Source organism: Anas platyrhynchos, chromosome 4 (genome assembly GCF_047663525.1).
Source record: "Anas platyrhynchos isolate ZD024472 breed Pekin duck chromosome 4, IASCAAS_PekinDuck_T2T, whole genome shotgun sequence".
Taxonomy (NCBI): Eukaryota; Metazoa; Chordata; class Aves; order Anseriformes; family Anatidae; genus Anas; species Anas platyrhynchos.
In genome coordinates, this window is record NC_092590.1 from 70958893 (window position 1) to 70974062 (window position 15170).

The 15170-nt window shown below is 48.7% G+C and overlaps 1 protein-coding gene and 1 long non-coding RNA gene across 6 annotated transcripts in view; one reads left to right on the plus strand and one right to left on the minus strand.

The window, feature by feature from the left end:
* ZFYVE28 (zinc finger FYVE-type containing 28) overlaps window positions 1–6938 on the plus strand; it is a 144972-nt gene extending 138034 nt beyond the window's left edge. For all 5 annotated transcript variants that reach the window (XM_072037820.1, XM_072037821.1, XM_072037822.1 and 2 more), the window contains 2 exons: window positions 3792–3895; window positions 4620–6938. In XM_072037820.1, coding sequence (XP_071893921.1) covers window positions 3792–3895; window positions 4620–4751 — 236 coding nt within the window. In that variant the 3' untranslated portion in view covers window positions 4752–6938. The remainder of the gene's footprint in view (window positions 1–3791; window positions 3896–4619) is intronic.
* Window positions 6939–7141: 203 nt separating this feature from the next.
* LOC119716794 (uncharacterized) lies at window positions 7142–9679 on the minus strand. Its single transcript, XR_005265462.2, has 2 exons — window positions 8785–9679; window positions 7142–8495 (listed from the first exon to the last, which is right to left on the minus strand). It is a non-coding gene; the product is annotated as an uncharacterized lncRNA (long non-coding RNA).
* Window positions 9680–15170: the final 5491 nt, after the last annotated feature.

Sequence of the window (15170 nt, forward strand, 5' to 3'; positions counted from 1 at the left end):
TTGGATTTGTTTTCTTCCAGACTATAGATTTGTTAGATAAGGCAACTTGCAAGCTCCAGCAATTTGGGGGATTTTTTCATCCTGTGTGTCAGCACCGCCAAATGAACTCAGGCTGTCGGTAAGGATTCACGGTTATTGCAGACCTGTGTGGCTCTGTGTTGTCAACACATGGATTCGGATGGTTTACTCACAGGAGGCAGGGTTTGTTTTTTTAATTCTGGTCTTTCAGTCTTCAGCACTGCTGTTGCCAAATGTCCATCCCAGCAGGACCGAGCTCTAGCTGAGGACCACGCTGGCAGCGTGTCCTGGTGCTGTTTGCCTCACCCCTGTGGATGGGTCCAGGCGCAGGCTCCCTGTGCTTGGTGGCACGGAGATGTTCTCCCTGTTTATGTCAGATCAGACAGGCTGCAGCAGTCGTGTTGCACACATTGAAGCAAAATAAGTTCACATCTGCTTTTTGACGTGTTTCCAGCATCTGATTTTTATCATGAGTATGCTGTTCTTAGAGCTCCAGCATCTTGGGTTTATGTTGGATTTGTAGCTTTCATAGTGCAGAATGAACTTTGTTTAACTAATGAGGTTGCAGGGACATGTAAAGGTGAATTGTAAAAGCTACAGTATAAAAGTGAAACAAAAGAACATAAAGTTTCATGATTTATTGGCTTTCATAACACAGGATATAATAGCGAGGAGCTGGGAATACTGTCTCTCCCTTTTAAATGTCTTTTTCAGTCTCCACACTGTTTCACTTTATCTTGAGCCCTTAATTTTATTTTTTTGCTTTCTCTGAACTCGTGCTTCCTAGCCATTAAATTACTTGTTTCGCTGCTTTTCTCTGCCTTTTTCCTGTGCATGCTTTTTATGTTTTCTTCCCAAATTTATTTCTGTTCTCTGTCTCGTTAATCCCTTCCCTCCCTTCCTCCTCCTCTTTGATGTTCGTGCTGTGGTCTTCATCCGTTTCCCAGCAGACTTCTCTGAGCTCTCACAGCCTGATGAAGCAGCGGGCCAATTAGCCCACGAACGAGCCTTTCCCTCCATGCCTCGTGCAAATCCCCGAAGCCCAGGCAGATGCTGCTTTGGGGACTGGATCTTTCCATCTGCTGTTGTGTGTGGGGCCGCACAGCCTGGAGAAGGACCCTAAGAAAAAGCCGACGGGCACGGTGCTGCTGCCCTGCTTCCAGCCAGCCTTCGGGACGATGCTGAGGGTTTCATCTCTCTAACTCGCTGTGCTCCTCCTGTGGGAGCTTTCTACCCTCACGAGGCTGCTCTTCAGAGAGTGTTTCAGAAACCTGTTCTATAAAAAGCCCGATGATGACTCAGTCGCTCATGTAAGTCAGGCAGGAAGGCAGCTCACAGCGTTGAGGGGGATGAGGCTGGAGACAGGCACCTAGAGGTGCTGGTCCCATCGCACTGGGGTTGCATGGGCTCCGAGAGGCTGGGCTGCTCACAGCCTCGTCCTTCCAGCAAGTGCTTTTGGTGATTTTCCTTCTTATTTAGCACCGGAGATAATTAAATCCCGATAAGGTCAATCAAAAATAACTTTCCAGCAATGCCTATCAAGGGCAGCAACAGAGAAAAGCAAACAAACCAAACCCAAACGGTGAGCACCAGCCGATAAGAAGCCTCCTTTTGCTGATGGGCTCTGGAGTCTTTGCAGTGGAGTTGTGTTGGTCACGGTCTGAGGGGAGGAGCGGTTATGGTATGAGCTGCTCCAGAAGCCTCCATTCTTATTGCCCTGTTGTAGGCTGTACAAAAAGGGCCTCTGTTTTCTGGCTTTTTGGTGAATAATAAATTGATAACTAGCTGCACAGGTAGCAAAGTAGGCAACTTACCGAACTACTTCACTGGTGTGCTGTTCGTGTGGGGGGAAGACTTGGTGGCAAAAGGTTGAATAACTTCTAAATGTTGCTGTCTTTAAAATTAGGGAGAATCAAGGGGGTGGTTAAATCCCCGAAAACATAACCAAGGCTGTGTAGTCTAATGGCAAGTTAGGAATAGGAATATCTTTACTGGTTAATTATTTTGTGTACGTGATGACCCAAAGCACCTCCTGGATGGAGAACGTGGAGATGGTCCAAGCTCAGCATGCCATGGCTTCAGACTAGGTAATGCCACGGATGTGATACCCAGTTTGTGTCAGCATCACAGATCGCTTTCAGGGGCAAGTTCCCCTGGACACGTTACATGTAGGAGCTGCAAAGGTAGCAGCAAGAATAACAGAGAGGAAAATCCTCTGCTTTCACTGACATTAATGCTCTGGCTTAAGCTGGCAGTGCTGCCTCTGCCTGCTGCCGTAGGAAAGGCTGGCTTTTAAATCGGATTTTGTGCCCTTACGTCCCCACAGAGCACTTCTGATGAACTGCTCTGCTGTTCCCAGGGGCGAGGTGAAGGCTGCAATGTGCAGTCCTCTTTTTTATTTTATTTTCTCTTACTACCACAGAGGTCAGTTCTCTGAACATTGACTTCGGTTTTGGTTGCTCTCCCTACAATTATAGCCTTTATCAGACCAGATAATTTGTTAAATGAGAGATTACTTCCTTAACTAACTTAATTTGCAAAATAGTTCAGATCTTATAAAAGCTGTGTCCAGATTTGAAGTTCAGACTTTTCTTATCCATCTGCTTTTTGAATGTTTCCTGCATTGCATTGTATATCCTTTTTTTTAAATTTGACAAGTGTTGCAATGTGACAGAGGAAAACGGGTCACGGCTACATTTGACTGACAAATATAATGCAATGAGCTGGATTTTTCATTTAATTGTCTCCTTTCTGTCTGTAGCTGCTGTCCACTTGACCTCTGCATTAAGTGCGCCATGTATTTTGTTGTTGGTAACGTGCTCCTTGAGGCAGGGATCGTGCTTGTCAGGTGTATAAATCAGCAATCGCATGGGTCGTGTGCTGTAAATAACACTTGGAGAGAAGCTGCGTATGGGGAACAGGGGTGAATATGTCCAGCAGTTTATGTTTCCACTTTGTCCATGGATTCCTTTTGAGTAGAACTTGGCTTGCCCTTGGTTAGACTTTTATTAACTTAATTAAGCAATCAGCTACGTCATTTCTACACTCATAATTTTAGACTCGTGGAGGTCGCGTCAGCCTGTCGCTGGCAGGAGCAGCTCAACAGAAATGAGCCTGATGCTGTGCAAAAACCAAACCATTTCGCTGCTTGGCTTTTATGAGGGGTTACAGAGCTCCCAGGAGAAATAAACAACTGAAACCTGCTCTTAGGGATGGCGGTCGAGATCTTTTTCTCTTAAGTCTTGTGCACGTGATTTTGTGTATTTGCTTTCGTTGCCGGTAAGGCAGACGTCCAGGAAGAGCACTGATAGCACAGCAGAGAGCAGCCAGGCTCTGTGTCAATTTTCTGCGGAGTTTGCCTGAAACTGTACAAAAAGCAGCCAGCTTTCCTGCAGGATGTGCTGCAGAGGCTGGGAACGGCTCGCAGCTTGCTTTGATGGCTGGTTGCATTGTCAAAACCACCTGGGTTCTGCTCAATAGCCTCCTGTCCTCATGTTTTATGTTGCCTATCCACGTCTCCCTGCCACTTTCACTTGCCCGGGCTGCGTTTCATTTCAGGCCCAAAGCAGCTGTGCTCTGCCCCGGAGGTGGTCGCCTTGCGGGGAATTGGGGGCGAAGCCCCCCCGGCGTTCCTCAGAGCACCTTGAGACGCTGAGATGAAAGCAGCTGCTGTGATATTTTATCCTCCCTGCTCCCTGGAGGACCCGGTAATCGCAGGCTTGGTTTTATTCCCTTCTGATTTATCTCCCCTTTTGTTGTTGTGTTTCTGACAGATCCTCCTGACTGGGTTCCAGATGAAGTCTGCAGCTACTGCACGGCCTGCAAGGCTCCTTTCACGGTCATTCGCAGGAAGCACCACTGCAGGAGCTGTGGCAAGGTAATGACTCAGGCAGACGTGTGAGAAATGCTCAGCCGGAGACCAGCACATTCACACATACCACAGGAACTCAGCTGCACAGCAAAACGTGTGCTCTTGCCCAAGATTTTCAAGTGACAAGTGCTTTCCTATGTCTTTTGTCAACTGGCCAGCTTATTTAAAAACTGGTGGGTGTGGGAAACTTTAACTTCTATACAGCAGTTTGTCCTCTTAAAAGCAGAACTCCCTGTTGAGGCCCAGGAACCAGCACCCCGAATCTGGAGTCACTCCGGATTGCTGCTCTCTAAGCTTTCATGAACCACAGCAGCCTGCACAGGGAGGGTGCTGCAGGGCTCAGCTGCGGGGACAGCATGTCCCTTTGTTTTATTCCACGTCTTTGCAGGATGACTGGTGCACAGGGCTGCTGCTTTGCAAGTCTGGGGGGGAAGGAGAGGGAGAATAAAGCAGTCACAAGTCTTGGAAAGCCAGAAATCCAGTCTCATTTCACTTGCTTGCTTTCTTGCTTTTGTACAAGGGGGTAGAGAAGTTGGTTTTGATAACTTTATAGTGGACGTGCAGGAGTGGGAACTCGGGATATTCACAAATACTCCCCTAGTCTGTCTTCCCGGGTATTCCCAGTACCCAGGAGCACAGCACATGCCATCTTCTCTCCCCTTTCCTGAAATGAGTTTTGTCCCACCAGTTCTTCAGGGAACTAACGTGAGATCTCCCTCTTCTTTTTCAGATCTTCTGTTCCCGCTGTTCCTCCCACTCTGCTCCATTACCTCGCTATGGTCAGATGAAGCCTGTCCGTGTTTGCACTCACTGTTACATGTTCCACGTCACTCCTTTCTATAGTGACAAAGCTGGTATCTGACGTATTAAACTACTGGTGTGTCTGCTGGAGTCTTACATGGACTGAGATATTTGACCTAAGCCAAGACTTAACTTGAAAGAGGGACCCTGTGAGGGTGTGTAAGCTTTGACATCCATTATTATAAATTTTGTACAGTTTTTATTGCATTTTCCTAAGCTGCTAAAGGGAAGTATGAAGCGTCTGTAGCTCTAAGGCTGCAGTACAGTCTTCCATAAATCTAAAACATTAATGTTACGATGCCATATGCAGAACAAATGCACTGTGGGGAAAGAAATAGGGCTCAGAGAATTGAACGAGCATTGCTGCTTATCTGACATGCTAAGAACAGAGCAGGCGGTTACCTAGTTCATCTCAGCAAACCAGTCCCAAAGCCTGGACACTTCTGTGCTTACAATTCCAGCATGGCTGTGGATGTCAGCTCTCTCCCTCCTGTTGCTCTTTAACTTGCCCATTGCTAGGTTTTTGCTACCTATGCTAGGATTAATTAAAGCAACAATATTTCAAATCCATCTTGAATATTTATATAAAGGCAAAACTTTCTTTGAGTCACGTAGGAAGCACTGGAGGTCCTGAAGCAGTCTATTTCTGTTGCCTTTCATTTACTGAGCAGAGCAATAACTCCAAGTTGTCTTTTAAAAATTGCGATTTATAACTTCTAGTTCCATATTTTGAGATTTTGGGATTATTTATAATCTGCATCATTGATGCTAAATCCTGTTAATAAAAGTATAAGACAGAGTTTTGGTTTCTATATCAACATTTAAAACTTAACTAAACAAACTGCAGAGGAAATGATTACAAATGAATGAATCAATATTAAAGTACATATTTTTGGAAGGGTTTAGCAGCAGAATTCAGTATTGTGACAAATGATTTATCCCATGCTGAGTTTTTAAAATGATTTTTAAAAGGCAAATACGTAATGATACATTGGAAAGGTCAGAGCGTTAGAGAATGGTCAGCCAGAGAAGGGTTCTTGGTGTCCACATTTGGCAGAGTAACCGTGTAAAATATTGCATACTGTTTACTTCACTCATGCTAACAGCTCAGAAGATGTTTGTATTTATTTGAAACACCAGGGATTAATTTTTATTTCCACTTGGAGAGGAAAGAAATAAGATTCACATGGATTCTTGCTATGATCTTGCACAAGCTCTTTGCAGTAAGAGCTCCCTGAGCACTGAGGTTTCAAAGACGTCTGGACATGCTTTGAGCTAGCCACATTAAAAGCAAGACACTGTGTGCTGTGGTTGCAGAGGAAATGAGATCAAGAGCTCTTTGCTGTATCCTCTTTCCTGACGTGCAGAGTTACACAGTGTGTTTCAAACTGATAAATACAAAAAGAGAGATGAGGAAGTTGTTTGCGGTTTCATGCTCAAGAAAGGTCGTCATTCGAAATGATAAAGCGAAACTGGCCAGTGTGAATCATAATTTTTTTTGGTGGACATTCCCTTTGTTCAGTGGTTTTCTATTAAACGTTACGAGCCATATGAGGGTATAGCAGTCTGGCACTACTGTCATTTGGGATCACATGAAACAGCTTCACCTAGTTTATGTGTAATGCACAAGCCTTATGATGCTGTTCGTGGACAATGTCAGCTATAATGTGTTGTCCTCACCTTATTTATATTTTTCTTATTATTTCCCTGAAATTCCTTCTGTGGAATCCTTGAGTTGAAGTGTCGGCATTCACCGGAGTTTGGAAAGGCATGGGGTGGGTGTTTGGTGGGAGGTGAGTATAACGTGGTGCAAGCAATGATACTTATTCAGGCTTAAATCTCAGGCTTCACATTGCAATGATTATTGCAGTTTTATTTTTAGAAAAAAAAAAGAAATAAATAAAAAACAAATTTAAAGCTTCTTTTATAGGATAAAAAATACAACAAACTTCAGTTGTGAAATAAATATGCACAAAAAGTTGCTTCTGTGAAAAAAAAATCTTATTTAATGGACTGAATATTTATTCAAGCTTGTTTTTATTTTGTAAATGCTGTAATTCAGAATCATTTCCATAAATATGATATTTAAAGATCTCAGACACTATAGTTTCTTATGTAAATACAGACTCCTATTTCTCTTACTGAAAAGCACAATGACTATATCAATACTAATATACATTTGCCTCAAGGCAGACTTTCATCTTGTAATCTCTTCAGATAATTAAAATGTCAGGACTTTCTACTTCCATGTGCCGGATTGCTCTTTCATTTCTGGGTCCGTTCACACGTAGTGACAGCTGCCAGCCTGTCAAACAAACTGCCCCTAATTCTTTCTCACTTTGCCCACTTCCCAGATAACCCGAAAGAAATGAGTTTGAGTTGGGAAGTGGAAGTGGCCCGTATGGAGAGGGGGTGGCAACCCAGCGCCAGCTGGCCGAAATCTCTGCTGTCAGCAGCCACTTCACACCTTAGGCACCCTTGATCTGCCCATGTCAAAGCTGAGCGAGCTGTTCTGCGGGTGATGCAAATCCACAATGAAAATACCACTCCCTGGACCCATCGCAGCAGCTCTTGGGCAGCGTCAATGCCCAGCGCTGATCCGTTCTGCTCCTACGTGAGATGGAGCTGGTGTAGGGGTCGAGGTTTTTTATCTTTTTATTTTTCCCAGGGGATTTAATGCCTGTCTATGGGATACCATTTCACTGAAGGAAAAACCCTTCTGCAGCTCTGTGACATTAGGGTGTTAGCTTCAGTGGTGCAACGTCAGGAAAATTTGATGGGAAGCCTTGCACGCAAGTTGAATTGCAGTTGAATTAACACACGTAATATTTATGGGCAAATAACGCTGCCTTGGGGTGTTTATGAATAAACGAACAGCAGCACTGTATCCCAAAGGGCCTTTTCAATGAAATTCACATCGCTTCAGTCAGGAGTGGGGGAAACCACAGCAATGCACTGTAGCTCCCCATTCCTTTCAGGGAGGGACAGGGGCTAACAAGGTAAGAGCGACGTTGCTGGAGGTGGCATTAATTCACCTGGTGCTGCCTGCCAGCTTCCCTCTGCCTCCAGGCTGTTTTCAGAGCAAGTTCACAAGAAATGGTGAAATGAGCCCTTCTGGCTCTGTGCGAGTGGCACGGTGCTTCCTGCTGCCAAGGCTTGTGCGGGGAGGTGGGATGTCGGTGCTCCCTCTGCAACAAAAGGAGCTTCAGCAAAATCTCTGCTGTCAGAGATCATGCATGTGCAGGAGACTGAAAAATAGTGAAAATACTGAAGAGGTTATAGGGCGGCTGAGTGAGGAGGAAGCTGGGTGGAAGGGATGGGTAAGAAAAATGATTTCTGAATAAAAATGATTTCTGAATCATTTTTCTGAATCATTTTTCCCAGTTTAAACTGGGAGTAAGCAGGGGGAAAGCTCTGTGTGTGCTTGGACACCAAGGGGGGACACGGAGGGTTGGATTTGGAAGAGGTGGAAGCAGGAGATCTGACTGCAGGAAAATGGAAACACGGCCACAGCAAAATCGCTCCTGGGAGCCGGAGGAAAACACCAGCCTTCTCAGCGCCTCGTCCCCAGCTGAACTCCCTGTCAGTTTATGCAAAGTCAAAGCTGCTGGGTCTGCATCCTCTGGTTTCCTCGGCAACCCCGATAGCATCTCTTCCGCGAGCGCCAAGACTGCAGCACTCCCTGCCCGCGCAGGCACAGAGCCTTCTGCTTTCTGCTTCGTCAGAGCGATCGTGAGCACCCGAACGTCTTCATTTGGAGCCGTGAGCACGACTGCTGCAGGGCCAGCTGCTTGCTAGGAGCTCCCTTTGAGACAGACAATTTAAATAACAATTTACTGAGTTGCGTTTATTAGGCTTGTCTGAAAGAAATCCCCTCCGTGGACAGCCTTTAGAGCATTTTGGGGGTCCTTCTGCTATTTTCCCCTTCTCTCTTTCCCCCTCACCCAACTTTTCAGATTTTGCTCTGTGGAAACCAGACCCCTCGTGATACTTCACAGTCAGCAAAATATCAGGGGCCGTACTACACAATTTGAAGAGCTTTCAGCTCCATCTCTTGCTCATCTCCCCCCTCACGTTCCCAGGCGCAGGCTCACCTCAGACCCTCATTCGGTGTCCTTGCACTGGCGACAGCATCGGGCTGCAGGAGCCCTGCCTGGGTTTTGGACCAGTGTTGTCCTGTAGCACTCGGAGCCCTGCAGTGCTCTTTTGCTTGGCAGGGGAGGAAGGAGAGACCTTAAAACTCATGTGGGGCTCTGATCTTCCCTCCCGGCTCACTCGGCGGTATGAAGTTGATTTGTTTCCTTCTGCCCAGCATTGCTCTGCAAGCAGCATCCGAGGCCTTGCTCCCAGGGCTCTGACCGAGCTCATCCCAGCAGAGAAAAGTCCTTGGAGCCTGAGGTGACGCAGCCACCGGCAGCCTCCAGCCCTCTCCCTGCAGTAGGGCAGGTGGGTGTTTGAGGTGACTGCTTCCTAGGATACATTTCAGATGTCAGCAGGGCCCAGTTTTCAGGCTGTAGCTGGAATTAGGCCGTAGTAGTTGTCAGCGTGGGGGACGAGGCCTTGAAGAAATAGTCCTGAAGAGAGCGAGGGCCGAGCCCTGCCGTGTGGTGGTGTCCTGTGAGGTGGGTTCAGCCCCCACAGGCAGCTGAGCACCACCAGCCTCTGGCTCCCTGTCCCCAGTGGGATGGGGAAGGGAATTGGGAAGGTCCAAACATGAGATGGGAGGTGCCTGAGGTGAAGGCAGTTTACCAGGGGCAGCAGAAGCAGGAAAATGCTACACAGCTGTGCTGCTGCAAGGAGCCTTTCTCTGTCATGGTTACTCATCGCATTGTGATAGCTATTTTTTTTTTTTTCTCTTTAAAGGAATAATATTGGAGTTAGACTCAAAATTGAGTCTTGGAGGAAATACTTCTGTATTTCTTTCCCCTAACCAGTGTTTGAAATGACTTACTGCTGTGTCCTCACCTTAAAGGCAGGCTGCTGTGAGCAGCCTTTCCCAAATATTCCCACCCAATATTAACAGAAGTACCGGTCCTTGGCAGGTGGAGGGGGCCAGACAGAGGCTGCTGTCTTTTTGCTTGTGGATTATAGTTGTGATTTTTCTCCACTTGTTGCAATGAGAAATACATCAACAGCAACCCATGTGAGCGATGGGGCTAATGCCTGTGTGGGTAATTAGCTGGTGAACTCTCTGATGCTGATCACTGGATTATTTTTTCTTAGTTCACTATTAGAGGGCTTCCAAAAAGTGTGGTGGTGCAGCCATGCGTCTGAGGATGGAGGCAGGAGGTGCCATGGTAGGCTCAGGTGAAGCCCTGCTTGTGCCACTGCTGCAGGTGGGTGATCTCCATCCTGCAGGAGAGGCAGGAAAGGAGTTTTTTGAAAGGTTTGGGATCAGGTTGTCCTGTCCTGCCATCTCCACAAACAACGAGTAATCCCTTTCATATATCAGTCGTACCCCATCGTGGACGTAAGTACAGGTTTCTTTACTGTACTCGGACAGTAAATACCAGGGAAACCTAAAATCCATTCCCCGTGCCTGTGCTGGGCAGCAGGGGGATGCAGGGCTGCAGGATGTAGGCCATGGCTGCAGTGTGGTAGCTGCGGCCTGGAGGTCTTGGCGTTAACACTGCCCCTTCCCACCTCAGCCCCTAACCCTGTCCCCATCAGCGATGGACCCGCTGCTGGGCTGTGACCTGCGGCCCTCACCTCACACCCAGCAGCTTCCAGGGGCTGATTCTGCTTTGTGTAGGTTCTCTTCTGGTGCCTCCGAGTACCTTTAAGTCCCGGTACCTCATCCCAAAGTCATCTTCCAGCAAAGCAAACATTTCAGATGGAAAAGGCAGCAGAGCTTTCCTTTCCAAGTCCTTGAGCCGAATCGTTTCTCCCCCTCTGGCAGCTCAGTAGCTCGGGGGGAGGCAGTGCTTGCAGGAGGGAGCTGCTTCGCCTGCTGCTGTGACACTCCTGGAGCTTCCCCATTTCACCCCGGACTGGGGGTCCCACTGTCCCCTTGCTAGCCTGGCCTCAGTGTGGCTGTGGGGTTTGGTGTCTGTTCCAGTGCCCCCGAGCCCCCTGTACCCCAGTGCTGCTCCTGCATCACTGCTCGTGTGAGAAATCAGTAACATCTCCAGTGCCCCACGGCCCAGCAGTGCCTCTGAGCTGCAGCACGAGGCCCTTTGGGGAGGATGCAATTCCCCGGGTGGGATAAAAGCAGCAAAAATTGCCATTTCTAACCTCTCCCGGACAAATCACAGCCCACGCTCGTCCCCTCTCCCCATTCCCTGCTGCCACCATCCCATTCCCCGGTCCCCGGCCGCCTCACCCCGTTGTGGGGCTGGAAATGGCTGGTTTGTCCCTAAAAATAGCAGCTGGTGACGGAGCGCGGCAGCGGCGGGGCTGGTGTGACACCGTGTGGCGGCTGTTGAGGATGTTGAGATGGATAGCATGGGCCTCCTCGGAATTAGGGCTTTCCGAGGCCTCCCCTGCTGCTTGTTTGCTAATTGGCACTGATGAGCATCCCCTAAATTTCTGGGCGTCCCGTCGGATGTGCCGCATGGCATAGGGCACGGCTGCTGCTCCGGGAGCATCCTGGCATTGGGCACAATGTGTGGGACCACGGCACCGACCACAAAACCCAGTGAGCAGCTGGCAGCCAGGCTGCCCCAGGCTCATGCTGTGAAACACCTCGGCTCTTCCCTGCCCACCCCTTGGAAATCTCCCCGGCCCCTTGCCTTGAGGCCTCCCCGTGGGTTTGCAAACTCGGAGAACATTTTTTTTTTTTCTTCCTTCGGAGCTGAGCTCTCCTTGCCAAGAAGGATTTAATAACTCACCGTGAAATTTATAGCCTTTAAATTTAAACCACACGTGGGAAAGTGGAGCTGTACGAGTTTAATCCGATGTAACCTTGAGCGAGCCGTTCCGCTGAGCCCTCTGCAGGGCGGCAGGCAGCGGCTGCCTCACCAGGTCTGTGCCCTCTCCGAGGCACAGGGGACCAGGCTGCTCAGCTACATCCCTGTGATCAGACTTCAAACTTTTCCTTCCTGCTGGTCTGTCCCTGTGAAACATCAACAACCTGATGCAGCTCAGAGTTGGGGCATACACAGGAGGAGGCTAAGATGCGCCTTCCTCCCTGTGTTAAGGATTATCTTTTAAAATCCCAGTCACATTCCCCCTCCTTTCTCATTCCCATCACCGAGCAAGGCACATCTCACTGCTGTCCCTCCCTGGGGACGCCATCTGCTGGGGATGTCCCTGGGACCCTGCAAGGACAGGAGGTGGGCAGGACTCAATGCGATGGATGGCACCGAGCACTTCATGAGGCTTTGAGAGTTTTTCAGGTGTCCCTTGGCAGCCAGCACAGCACTAAGGCTGTGTCACTGGTGAAGCAAAGCAACATGCACAGAGCTCCAACCATCGCCTGCACGTCTGCTGAATAATAGGGGCTGTGGTAGGGCCTCAGAGACCCCCACAGCCCAGTGGTGGTAAAAGTGGCTTAAAACTCAGCTAAGAGCTTAAAATTGGGTTCTTTTGAACACAATGCCCAGGAGACCACCACCACCACCAGAGAACCCCTTGCAGATCTTCAGAAGTCACCTGGGCAAGGTCCTGGGTACCCTGCTCTGCATGAACCTATTTGATCAGGGAGGTTGGACCAGGTGCTTTCCAGAGGTCGCTGCCAACCCCACTGTTCTGATTGTCATCTAGCTCAGAAATAAAGAAATAAGACAGGTTTTGGCTTTGCAGCCATCCACCATCAGGGGGAGTCCGTGGTATGGTGGTTCCCAGCCAGCTCTGCTGCAGGGTGGCCCAACAGGGTGATGCTGAGCTGGTATTGGGCTGGGAAAACAGCCTTTTCAGGGCTTTGTGTGCTGGTTTGAGCTTCGTTGCTCCCCTTAGCAGCTCTGCTGGACAACCAGACTATAGAGGTGGAAACTTGCCATTGTGTCTCAAGGAAGCTGAAGCAGAAGTTGTGCCGGTGGGCTGCTCTCCTCTCCAAGAGGCAAAGGCTAAGTCCCTTGGTTCACAGAAACACGATGGTTACAAACCATGGCTTCAGCAAGTGAGTGCTGAAAGCTTTATTTCCATTGACCCGCTTCGTCTTTTGTAGCAAAGTCAATTTTGTATCAACACCATCTGAGTGTGGAGGCTTGAAATCTCCAGTGTGTGTCTGCAGCCCGAGCAGGACGTGGAATTGGCGGGGATGTGAAGTGATTGCTCTCGTGTGGGCGCCCCAGCCCCACGGAGGATGCTCTGACTGCGTGCACAGGTGTGTTAGCGACTCCAGCCTGGGAAGGCTGAGCTTTCTGCATGCAGTTTGGCTAAGGAAAGCAAAGACAATGCTAAACAGACACAATCCTGAAACTCCTCTATATGTAGCATATGTGGCTGACTTGAAGCTCGGAGAACTAGCCAAAACTGTGTAAATGGCAAATTCTACTTTTCAGATTCTATTTTTTTCCCCCTCTTTTCCTTGGTTTTGTGCACTTAACAGAAGACCATCGGGTAGCTTGCTTCAGTGAGACTTGCTTCTTTGCTCTGTTTCCAGAGAGATGGAAAGTGACAGCCAAATATTCTTTAGACACTTAGATGTGACTCGGAGGGACCAGAAATCGATTTCACGTCGTGTTCCCTGCCAAGCCGTTTCCCAAGGAGGCTGCCTGCTGCCTGTGCCACTCGACTCAGACACTTAGTGGGGGTGGAAGCAAACAAACTGAGCTTCCCTTGCAGCTTGCCAGCTGTGCCAGGCTCCTGGGCTGACTCACGAGGCGGAGGTTTCCCGGATGACTAATGGCCGAGCAGGCATTGATTTCTGCCTGTCTAATGGGACGTGTCTTAAAGTCTCCAGCTTCCAGACTGGGTGGGGTGCCCGCCCTTTGAACATCAGCTCCATGTATTGTGCATGGAGTTGGCTGCTCCAAAAAAGAAACCGTAACCTTGGGATCAGGTAACTGTGTCAACGGCAGGCTCCGGGCTGCCAAAACTCATGCAAAGTGCTGAGGCAGCTGCCAGAGCTGCCCTCGTGTGCTCCTGTGCTTCACCAGTGACAGGAGCAGGGCCTGAATTGCAAGCTAGACCTTCCAAAGCCTTGTGTCCTCGTCGGAGGGGTTAATGCAGTCCCCTAAATGGTGTTTCATTTCCTGTGAGGATGGTATTTGCTCTCCTGTTGCCACCTTCCTGCTCCTGATGAGCACACAACGTGTCCCCACGGTTAGGCCTGGCCATGTAATGAGGCCTGAGGTTGTTCTGGGTCAGCAGCTCCGTGCCAGCTCCACGGGAGACCTGAGCAGACCTGAAGGCTTTTGTGAAGACACGAGCACAGCGATGTTGTATGTTATCTTTCATCGTGGCTGCGACTTTATTCTTAACTCCGTGTCACAGAAGGTAATTAGACAATTTCTGGCATGGGCCTTGCTGTTGAGCACCCAGCTCATAGGAGTTGCTCCACACCTGATCCAGGCTCCACACCTGATCCAGGTTGAGGCTTTCAACCAATACAGGACTTGGGAAAGCCCAGGTTTGGCTTGTAAACCTGATAAGTACATCCTCAGCTCTGCACGAAGTGATTTACCTCCCCTACAGAGCACCCACTAGGTGTGAGGAGACTTTGGGTTACTTTGGGCCTGTCTTGTGTTCTGCTTCATCAGTTTCTGAAATCAGCCCTGTGAGTGCCCAGCACCATGTGTGTGTCATTTCCCTGCCCTGTGGTGACAGCCACCAGCACAGACATCCCATGGCACCCCTGCTGCCCTCCATTCCAGAGGCCACACTGGGCTGCTGTGGACCTGCTGGCCATCCACATCATGTCCTGGAAGACGTGATGCTCCTCAGCCCCAGTGACCTGCACCTTGCTGTCCTCTGCACTCCTGGGTCCAGTCCTTTAAGAGCTGGGTACAGTCACTGGTGATATAAGAGGCACCCAAGCAGCCCTGATGAACCCAACCATCAGTGTTCTGTGTGTGCTACACCAGTTACATGCACATCCCTCATTGAGCTTGCCTTTTCCTAGGGAAAAAAAAAAAAAAGTCTCAGGCAATGACAAAGCAAGAGCATTACGTTTTTAAGAAGCAGACTTCAGAGACTACATCCTGAAATTTTCTGCTATTTAAAATGTTTCCCTAAGGTTTTACCGCACATAAATGAAATGATAATTACAATATTTTAATCCAATTAGCTCCCTTCATGATCTGGCAGGTGCAAATTGGAGACGGATCAAACTTATTCTTGCTGCAGATTGTGCCTGGAGCCTCCTTAAAGCTAGCGCCTGGCCTTGTGTGTACACGCCGTACAGCTTGTGTTACGGGGGGACTGCGGCGGGTGCCTGAATTATGTATAGCGTATGAATTATTGCTGAAATGCATCGCTGAGACTTCACTCATCAAACATTTCCAGCTCCCCGCGAGCAGCATGGGAAAAGCAAAGAATGTGCCTGCAGCATGGGCAAGGTTTCCATTTGCGTGGATGTAAATGGTGTGTGTCACCG